Genomic DNA, 10,810 nt, shown 5'->3' on the forward strand with positions numbered 1-10,810 from the left:
GCTCTGATGACTCACATTTAATCAGTGTCCAAACACTAAAACTCACAGGGTAACAACTGTGAAAAAGTGACATGCTCTAACAGAACCGAGTTAAAGTAGGAGGGATCCCAGCGGGATATGAAAGAAGTTTTAAAATGCATGTTTATAAGCACTTAAAAATGGAAATTGATTATTTTAACACATTCTGATTTTTTTTTTTTTAACTGAGCAAGGAATGCTAAATTCTGACCCTCAGAGATATACACTTCCCGGATTGTTGAGGCCTTTGGTTATGCAAAATACCAAGAACTGGTTAAGAAACATCCTGTAGTTTCTGTACCTGACTGGGATTTTGGCACTATCCTGTTACTCTCTCAGGAAAGCAATGCATACAAAAGCAATATAATCACCCAGTGCCATGAAGGAGTAACCACTTGAAATCAGCTACCTCAGGTTCAAGCTATCAATTCAGGATGTGCATGCACAGTACAAATTACTTTTTGCTTGAATGCACAATTACATTCCTTCTGAAGTGCAGAAGAGATACATAATTCATAGAGAGCTATACCTCATGACCCAAGTGTACTTGTCCTTGGTAGTCATACCCAGGTTGTTTGGCTGTTTTATTGCCTCAGCCTGACACTGTGATGTAAACCCAGACTGCAACAACAAAAAATGAGATGTTGTAGTGACAATGTTGACAGAAGATAACAAACTAGGAAAAATCTCTGAAAAACATCTCTAAGTATGACAGGCATAGTCAGAATCAGTACCAAGGCCACACTTAGATCACAGCAGCAGCAGCTGTCCAACTTGAGACAAATCACAAATTACCTCCTTTGTCCCAGCGTCAGCAGAACTGACGTGAAACAGAGTTGAAATGAGCATGGAAGGTGCCCAAAGCCAGCCTGTCTGTATCAAAGTCAAGGGGAAAAGTGCCATCTATTCAATCAAATGAGTGGTGGGGGGAGCTCCCATTGAGGTTGGCAATGCCTTAATCACTACAGCCAGTCTGCAATGGTACAGGTGAGAGGTGGGGGGATGCACGGTGAGGAGAGGCAGAGAAGCACTCGCTAACACAGATGACACAGCTCTCACAAGGAGGTATTGTTTCCAGCTGAACACATTGCTAAGGGGTTCACAGTCAGCTGAGATGAATAAATCCTTTCACCTCTGAAAGCACTCAGCTGCAGAGCAATTGCTACCAGAGGTAAAGTGCTTTCACTGCAATGTACCTTTCCAGAATATGGAAAACTGCTGACTTTGACCTCTGCAAATCCATACTGGAGGACACAGCTTTGGCTGCATGTAAGACACTGAAATACTGTTCCTTATGAACACTCTCCCAGGGTACCCATTTAAAGTCACAGGAATATACCCTTCCCAAAAATTTGTGGGGAGGCCAGGGAGAAAATGTATAAATTGAGAAAGTGAAGCAAGTGAAACTCTAAGTCAGGTTGAGGTCAACTAGGTGAAACAAACAAATATCACACTCTGTTTTAAACTGGGCAAGTTCCTCAATTATACCCATCACTAATAACACACATGGAGAGATGGGGGAAATAGAAAGGGACTGAAACAGCATCAAGACAGTCGCTGTCAAGAGAAGCAAGAGGAACTTACTTCAAAATGCAAAACTAAGGCCCAGCCATAAGCAGGGAGATGGAGAAGTATTCTTGCACCTCACTTTTCCATCTTCCTAAAAGGTCAGCACTCATCCAGAACTAAAACAGTAATCCAAAAAAGCCAAAATGAAGATAGACTGTTACAGCCACCCCTCGAGCCACAACATGCTTAGGGTGTTATGCCCTTAATGACCTTCCCTAAACCTGCTCCTTATATGCTCCTAAAGCCAGAAGAGTGTTCAGGGAGTTTCCTCCTCTGGAGAAATCCCAAGGACAAGGCACATTATACTTGCTTCCTCTCTCAACAGCTCTGTCATGCATCATTTCCCATTGCCCCTGCAGAGTTTTGTCCAGTACTGTTAACATTACAGCAGCACTCAAAATTCCTGGAGAGACAGCTGGGTCATAAAGTAATGCTGGGTATTTCACTAAACAAGCAGTAACAGATCAGAAAAAGATGAGGCACTTGCATTCCCCTATGTTCCTTGTCTGTCCTGTGAAGTCCTGCCTTCTAAAAGGCAGAGAGGCACTCGTGAATTTCTGAATTTGGTTTTTAAGTCTCCTGAGTTGTGATTCACATTCAGAGAGCAGACTGTCTCCTCTGTCCTGGTGGCACACAGGCAGCTGCTGTGGCTGAGCCGGGCAGCAGCTCTGTGCGGTTACATTTAACAGCCGCAGCAAGAGCAGTAAGGAACACACACATCAGCTTCCAGCCAAGAGAGAAATAGCTGGCACAATTACAGCTGTGAAAGATACTAGCACAACAGTGTCCTGGAGTTGCTGCAGTTTAAGTTTAGCCATGCTCCTTATTCTGGCAGGCTAAGAGGGAACATAAAAGTAACTTGAGCAGTGACAATTTCCGGGCACCAGATCAATTTTTTCCTGCGTTCTGCACAGATAAAAGAATTATCCACCATAGTTAGTACATTATAGTTTTAAGTTTCTAACTGAACACAAGTGGAATACTTCAGCCCAATATGAGAAAAACTTAGAAAAGTTAAGCAACTTTACCAGACAACTCTTGTTTTAAGTTCTATTTTTACATCTTTGTTTCTAATATGCACTGCTGCCTCAATAACATTACTTGCTATTTTTAGCATTTCAAAAAAGCATCACTGTGATCCTCAAATCCCTAAAGCAACTGAACACTAGCAAAGAGATCCATAAAACTGTAGCTGGATCCATGTTATGAGAACTTTCTAAACATTTGTTCTCAATTTTGGTTCAGAAAGTACAGCACTAACACACTTTACATCTAAGTGGATGAAACAAACCTTGAGGTTACTAATAACCCAAACATTAAAGAATCCACAATAATCCATCTCAGTGCTGTACCTGGTCTCTTCCTACAAAGCAAACAAACAAACAAATAAAAAAACCCAACCCAACAAAAGGGAAAAAAGAATACCACCAAAAAAAATCCCCACCACTGTTTCAGGAAGCTTAGAGTGCTGCACAATATGGTCCAAAGCAAAAAAAGTAATGCCCACAAGGTTAGTCTCAGGCTTTCCAGACTGGGAAGCAGAGGCAACAGCAATAAGGTCTACTTTAAAGAATGCACACACATACCCCCTCTAAAGCTAATGCCATAGATAGAGAGCAATTAAAATTGTTAACATCACCATTTGCTTGCTACCACTCACAACAGCACTGTGAGCGCCTTGTCAAAAAATACACTCCCTCAACCACCTAACCATCAATTCAGCCATCCCAGCTCAAGCTACTTTCATTAGATTTATGGTCCCAGCGCCAAGCTGAGCTGGCCTGGAGTTGTTATTTTTTTATAGGAGCACTCCTGCCTTCACATCTTCTGGCAAAGGCAAGTAGGACAGTCAGAGCAAAACACAAAACCATTACGTGACTCTCTCCACAAAGAGGACAAGTTTGTCCCCATGGCCTAGTTGCTCACACACCAACTGAATGTCTTTTCATTGGTTCTTCACTAAACAAAGAACAGAAGGAAGTCAGATGTCTGTGTACGTAAGACCCACACCCTTGACGCAGAACAAATGACACTCCCAGTAGCCCAAGACACAGCAGCTGTGCCCATCCACCCTGGATACCACCACACATCCATGAGCCACCTGAGAAAGAGTAAACATTTTCCAAATCCTTGCAAGAAGATCCATTTCTTCAGTACATTGTTAGACCCTAATACAAGAACTGACAAAAGTACCATTTCACTTTGAAAGAGATAAACCAGTATTTATACTGATAATAAAGGTTTGATTGCTTTTGATTAATTCAGCCTTTTTTGCTGCATGACTGGTTTCCATGGAAATGCAAGCAGATTAAAAACCTGCAACCAGAAGTGAGTCAGTTTTGCCTGTTTATGTCTCCTCAGTTCCCTTGGAAACAGACATTAAAAAAAAGGAGTAAAAAGGATAAGGGTCCTGAAATACCTTTGGAAAATCTCCTCCCAAAGCTTTATCTCTTTGGCTGATTTGCCAGAATTAGAGTTGAAAATAACACAGAGCAACAGATGACAGAATAGCGACTTGATTTTTTTTAAGGAGACATCAACAGAACATACCTGGAGATGTTTCAAAAACCACATTGAAACTGACAAGCTCAAATTGTATTAACGTGGGTTTTGGCAAAAGTACTTCATGCAGAGTATATGTTTCTTTACATTGGTTCAATGCTAATGTAAAAAGAAATACAATAGAGAACAAGAAAATAGCATCACACTGTCCTTGTCCCAAGTATACTTCAATACTTTGAGAGAGAGGGAAAAAGTAAAAGCTGACTTGGGGGAATGAGTCCAGTATTTCCATTGCCAGATTGCTTTGTAATGGAATCATTCCTTACAACACATTCATTTTGAAGTTGCAAAATCAGCTACACACATATCAGGTTAACTAATTCCATCTCCCACCATACTTTCCAAAGACAACAGTGCACCCTCCTACGAGCTGTATCTTCACACTGGGACAGACAACACCTTCCTTCCTCCTCAGAGCCAAATGCATTAGGGAAGGAACAGGATGGGAAGTTACTAGGAAAGGAGCTGCTGTGCATGTCTCAGACCTTCAAGGCCTGCTCCTATCACTATCATTACTCTGCAAGAATTCCCCTACAACCAGAAACACAAAGAACAGCAGTACAATTATTTGCTCCTCTAAGTTCCTTCCAGAATGTTCAGGACAGCTAAGCCTGATTACAAACTAGTTATTTCCTTGTTTGTCTCCCACATCACATTATCAGTTCTATGTGCTCAGCACACCTCCGTGCAACTCAACACTTCCTCAGAGAGCTGTGGAATCCACTGTTGCTGCCTGTCTGGGGAGAATGTGCAGGAGCAGTGCACGTCTCTTACCACTACAGTCAGAGACTGAAGCTGCATTACAAACATCAGGAAAGAGAAAAAGGAAATCTTAACCTCTGTCATAAACCTTGCTCATGTACTCCCAACCATCACCAGAACTCAAGAGTCCTCCTGCATTCAGCATTACACCCCTTATTTTTGTACTTAGCTGCTGCTCTGAGAACTAACATTCTGCCACTGACATGAAACAAGGCTTGGGGAAGAGTAGCCAGTCATGATGCTCACTAAAAGGATGAGAGAAGGGTAGCAGTCACTGGAGGTTTGTCTGAACAGAAGGAGTTGAACTTAATTCAATGTTAATTAGTTCACATTAGCCGAATCCAATCTATTCCTGTCACAGTAAAGATAAGCCTTTTAAAAATTTAATTATTTCCTATTCTCCTTTGTATTTTGGCAAGGTGGAGAGTCATACAAGAAGGAGAATAATCTTGCAGTACTCACTAAGGCATCACTCAAGGAGAACAGATTTAACATTAAGAGGAGAACATTTAATGTTAAGGGAACATTAAGAGAAACATTGATGGGTATCTTTCAGTCTATTTCGAAGTTTAGCCTCCTTTCTTGTAGAGGTCAGATGTACATATAAACAAAATAATTTAGCTATTAATTTACTTTAGCAGCTAAATACATGAACATCCAAGTGTCAGGGAGATTAGTTTACACAGTAAACCACTTTACAGCTACCATTCAATTCATCCATGAGAATGGATAAGCAGAGGCATCTTCTAAAACATTAAGTGAACAAACCACACAAGCAGCAAATAAGCAGATCAAGTGTTTTCCACCATACTCTACAACAAATTTGTTTATTTCCATTATTAAACACAGGTGTCAAGTTTACTAAAGCCAGTCTCTGAAGAGATTGCAAAGGTGTCAGGTGCTGGGATCAGCTTAGTTTCATACCTCCTCTAGCACAAAGGACAGAACAAAGACAAATGTCACTGCTGAAGCTAGGCAGTCACTATTAAAAAGATGAAAGGCACTAGTCACAAGAAAAATGAAAGTAATTTAATAAGAAGATAACTCACACAAAATCAATAATCTTTGATTACTAAGCACCCCAAGATTAACACATCTTGGTTTTGCCTTTGGGGACATCAGCATTATCATATCAATCTTAAGGAAATTTACCAGGTCACACACTGCATTGTAATTCAGGAAATAAAACCACAAGAGTTACGCACCACCTATCCGGGGCACTTAAGTAAGCAAGGCTCCCCTTCAGCAAATACAAAGTATAATTGCCCCATTATACATTGTATCATATTACACATTCTCAAGAAGGCCTAATCAGTTAAATAAGTAATTCAAATCTGTCGTTAGTTAACTTCCAAAGCTGATTTCTAGAACATTATTTATTTAACATTAACTCTTCATATGAAGTTTCCCAAAATGGGGTTTTAAATTTCTACTTTATATTTGCATAATCTCCTCCTGTGTTAAATTATATGATAAATAAAATAGGTTTTGATGCATAAAAAATTCTGAAGACCAACTGAAAACAGGTACCATCTTTACTGTTTCAAAAGTAACATCTGTCCCTTTACATTAGGCTGCTGCTTATGCTAATATTTCAAAGAACTTCATCCAATATTTAAGACACAACCCACAAAAGTGTCTAGAAGGAACAACAGTACAGCCTAAATTAATTGTGGCAACTGATAAAGAACAGCAAGCTTAAATCCTCAAGCTAGCATCATCTCTTTGTACATGTTGAAGAAGCTTAATGCAAGCACTGCAACTTCCAAGAATAAATGAATGACACATTTTACACAAAAGATCAGAAAAAGGGAGACACACCAAAGCAAAGGTCTGTTATGCTACCTCACAGAGCTCCTGTCAGAACATCCTGGTTAGCCAAAAGCAGCCAATGCACTCAACAGAAATCACTCTAACTAGGCTGCAACTTAAGAGTCATCTTTCCAGGTAAAAGTGTTCCATTTATAGAAATCCACAGTGTCTGCACACAGATTTGCAACACTGCACTGCAACCCAAAGTTACCACAAAACCTCCCAGGGACTGTAAAACAACAAATAGCCCACAAAGCTAAAGGCACAAAATCTGAAGAGGATTGCAAAAAGTTAGAACTCTCCCCAGCACCTTGGTGCACAACCCATAAACACATAGCTGCTTCTTCATTTGTAACAAAGATCACATGCAAGTTGTGGCATGAAGGTTTTTTTTTTTTTTTTTGCAGGCCTTGGGAAGTCAAACATGATTTCCTTGTGGCATGAAGGAAGTAAAGGATGGTAGGTGGCATAATTTCATAAGAGATCATCATGTGATAGCAGATATGGAAAAACTGCTCTTTTAACCACAACTGTACTTATTTTCATGCAGGAACAATTTTCTGCATCTTGCCAATAAAATTGCTACTTTGCAAAGACACATAATGAAGATTTTTAACTCCCTCTCTGAAGCACAAACCTGAAGAAAAAAATCCCTGCTCAGAAAAACACTGTGCATCTCCTTTTACAAATTTAGTCTTACAATATTTGTTCTAGTCCAAGGCACCTTAGTAGTTCCCTGTCAAAATCAGTGCACCAGCACAAGGGTCACATCCAAGTCATCATCTATCATCATGCAAAACTTCTTAAGAGCACACAACAGATTTGGAGCACACAGAGGTAGAAAAAATGTGAAGTTTAAGAAGCATTGCAGCAGAAAACTTTAACAGCATACACAAAAACACAGTACAGCAAAGAAGAAATTTGACCAGCGGCTTCTTGACAGTTCTGGATCAGTGTTTCTCAGCTGCTGATCCAGGGAGCAATAGTCAGCTCTGAGACATCTGAAACAGCCTGTGGAACAGCTGCAAGGAAGGCTGGCTTGTGTTTTGGGCAGGAGGGGAGAGGAGGGAATTGTTTTCTTGTTTTTATGTTTTAAATAAACAGTTCTTGCATGCAGGCAAAATCAACACAAACAAAAATAAGAGCAGCAACTGAGCAATCAAACTTCAGCCTAATTTCATTGCAACTGTAACCTTCTATGGCCTTACTGCACAGTACAATCCACAGATTGTATTCAATGAGGTCAGATGTCACTTTGGACTTAAAAGGTTGAAAGACATCCTTTAGATGACAGATAGTTGGCAGATAATAACATGGAAGATAAATGGAAGATGGGGATTTCTGAAGGACAAAGTAAGATGATGAGATAACCAGCACAGATGATTACAGAAAGAAATCAAAATTCACCAAAGCTTTTCTTAGATATGTTAAAATGCACAGAGGATTCAGTAAATAAAAGCCTCAACATACAAACTCTTTATTTTGACAATTAGGAATCATAAACTAACAAAATATTCCAAGAACTGAGATCTCTAATACTAGATTTATAAAGCATGAATCTGCTCTTGTACCCAGTAATAAAAGTAAAGCCATAAAGAGCATTAGGTAGTCACAAATTCGACCCCTTAAGCATGCTAAAAGCTCCAGCATTTGAGTGGGCTTAATCACATCCCTCTAATACTACTAAATCGGAACCACCTCACCACTATTGCAACTATTTAACAGGCGATTTAGGGAGCCCAGAAACAGTTGCACCGCTCCCCTACTTACTTGAATCCTCCCATCTGAGAAGGTGCAACTTCCAAGCAGAATAGTACAGAAATCCCAGAACCAGAAAGAGGCAGAGGGCTAGCAGCAGGTTACGCATAAACACCAAGAGTCCCATCTTCACGTGAAATCTGCTCTTCTACATGACCTGAGAAAGAAAAACAGGTTGAGGCTGGAGCCACCTTCTCGAATGGGCATCCTCTCCAAAACGTGCAATCCCATACCCACCATATAGCACGGATCCCAAACCGTGCTCCTCCACCAGATACACACGTTCCCCAAAGCTTATCAGCGGCACAAGAACCACCCGGGGCAGCCGCCCGTTCTGGCCGCCACAGGGTCAGCGCCGCTCCGGAGAGCCGGGGGTCACCGCCACGCTGTGACCGAGCATCAGCCGCGCTCCTGCCGCCTCACACAACCGAGCCCAGCGCGGCCCTGGCCGCTGAGGCCTGGCGAGCACCGCGTCCTGCCGACATGCCACAGAGCGAGCCCCCAGCGCCGGGGTGTCCCGCGGTCGGGGGGCCCGCGGCAGCGGCCGGCGCGGAGCTGCTGCCGGCGGGAGCCCCGCGGAGCCCCGGGCACCGCGCGCTGCGGGGACGCGCTGCCCTAGAGGCGGTACCGGCGCCTGGGGAGAGGGGCTAGCCGGGCCCGGGCAGGACGGCAGCTGTCCGCCAGCTGACAGCCGCCAGCGGCCGGCTGGAGCCTGGGTTTGAACGGGCAGCGGCGCCGCCACCGCCGGGCTGCCCCCCGCCTCGCCGTGCTCCGCTACGGGCTACGCCGCGACGCGCCCCGCCGGACCCCGCTCGGCGCGCCAGCCGCCGTGAGCGGCCCTGCCCGCCCGCTCCCCCCCGCCCCTCCTCACCCGGCCGCCGCCGGCCCCGGGCGCTCGGCCGCCGGCTGCGCCCCCCGGGCGCGGGGCTGCGGGCGCCGCCATGCCGGGCGCGCCCAGCGGGACCCGCCGCCGCCGGGGGCGCCGCGGCCGCCAATGGCGCGCCGGGGAGGGGCGGGGCCCGCCCGCATAGCGGCTGCCGCCGGCCAATGGGACTGAGCGGGGGGTCGCGCCCAGCCAATCGCGGGAGGCTTCCGCAGCCAATGGCGCGCGGGCAGGGGGTCCCCGCCGGAGGAGCGCTGCGGCAGGGCGGCGGTGCGCGTGCGCAGAGCGCCCCCCAGAATCAGCGCGTGGCCGTGGCGCCGCGGTAAACGGCCCGGGCCCGCTTCCCCCTCACGGCCGCCGTCGGGCACCGCTCCTCCTCCAAATCCCGGCACCGCTCCCCAGTCACGCCGCGGCACCTCCAGAGCACTGCGGTGCCTCCAGGCATGGCACTGGGTGGCCCCTGCCAGCGCAGCACCCGCTGTGAGGCTCTGCATTGTCACCCCACAGCGCTGCACCTTCCGCCAGCTGAGGCACCTCAGCTGCTGCCCCTGCAGCGACACGGCATCGCCCGCCCTCCAGGCACTGCACTGAGTGCGCTGCCCCTCCCCTCAGGTGCTGCACTGCCCGACCGCCGAGCACTGCGCTCCGATGGCTTCTCAGCCCTGCCCCGCTCTGCGCAGCCTAGCTGTGCCAAGCTTCAGCCGGGACACGGCAACGCAGCCCTGGGTTTGCTTCCCTCACTGCCCCGCACAGCACCTGTCCCTGCTGCACCGTCCGGCCACTGCCTTCACACTACCGTCCGGCTTCTGCAAACCCTCCCAGCACTGCACACCCAGCAAGGTCCTGCCCAGCCCCTGCACGGCTCTGCGCCACCTCCCCGCTGTGGCACAGCCTCCACCACTGGCCCACACCAGGCCGGGCGGCACGGACCCCCCCCAGCTGCCCTTCCACAGCACAGCTCATGCCACGCACACCGTGCAGCTTCCACGCGGTTCCCGGTGTGTGACAGCCTCCACCTTCTCACTGCACAGCTGCCCTCTGAGCACAGCAGCACTGGGAACAGCCTGCAAGGCAACCTTCCCACAGCATTGCCCTTGTTCTTGCTGGCCCCACAGCCTTCTGTGGCAAACTCTAATATAACACCTCTCAGGGATAGAATAACAAAGTTGTGAAGGGGAAAGTCATCTGAAAGGAAAGAAATGGTGAGGAATAAACCTGTATCTTTAGTGACCAGCCCAGTGATCCTCCATTTGTCACTGATAATAGAAGGAAAACAAAAGGTGATTTTAAGGGAATCTTAGTAGGATCATGTCCGGCATGGGGGCAGCTCTCACTGAGGTGAGCCCAGGTGCCAATGTTGAATGGCAGACACTGCCTTGAACAGCACAGAGCTGGCTGAGCTCTGTTGACAAAAGGCCAAGTTCCTGCTGGTCACAGGGAGAGCTG

General features: G+C 46.1%; 1 protein-coding gene across 4 annotated transcripts in view; it reads right to left on the minus strand.

Moving 5' to 3' along the window:
* Positions 1 to 9,406, minus strand: part of ST3GAL3 (ST3 beta-galactoside alpha-2,3-sialyltransferase 3) — a 161,230-nt gene extending 151,824 nt beyond the window's left edge. For 3 of the 4 annotated variants that reach the window (XM_030953034.1, XM_030953033.1, XM_030953032.1), the window contains exons 1-2: positions 9,353 to 9,406; positions 8,494 to 8,638 (exon numbers count right to left, since the gene is read on the minus strand). In XM_030953034.1, coding sequence (XP_030808894.1) covers positions 8,494 to 8,608 — 115 coding nt within the window. In that variant the 5' untranslated portion in view covers positions 8,609 to 8,638; positions 9,353 to 9,406. Of the gene's footprint in view, positions 1 to 8,493; positions 8,639 to 9,352 lie in introns of those variants that run through there. The other variant, XM_030953035.1, reaches the window with a different exon arrangement.
* Positions 9,407 to 10,810: the final 1,404 nt, after the last annotated feature.

This window comes from Camarhynchus parvulus, chromosome 8 (assembly GCF_901933205.1).
Source record: "Camarhynchus parvulus chromosome 8, STF_HiC, whole genome shotgun sequence".
NCBI lineage: Eukaryota > Metazoa > Chordata > Aves > Passeriformes > Thraupidae > Camarhynchus > Camarhynchus parvulus.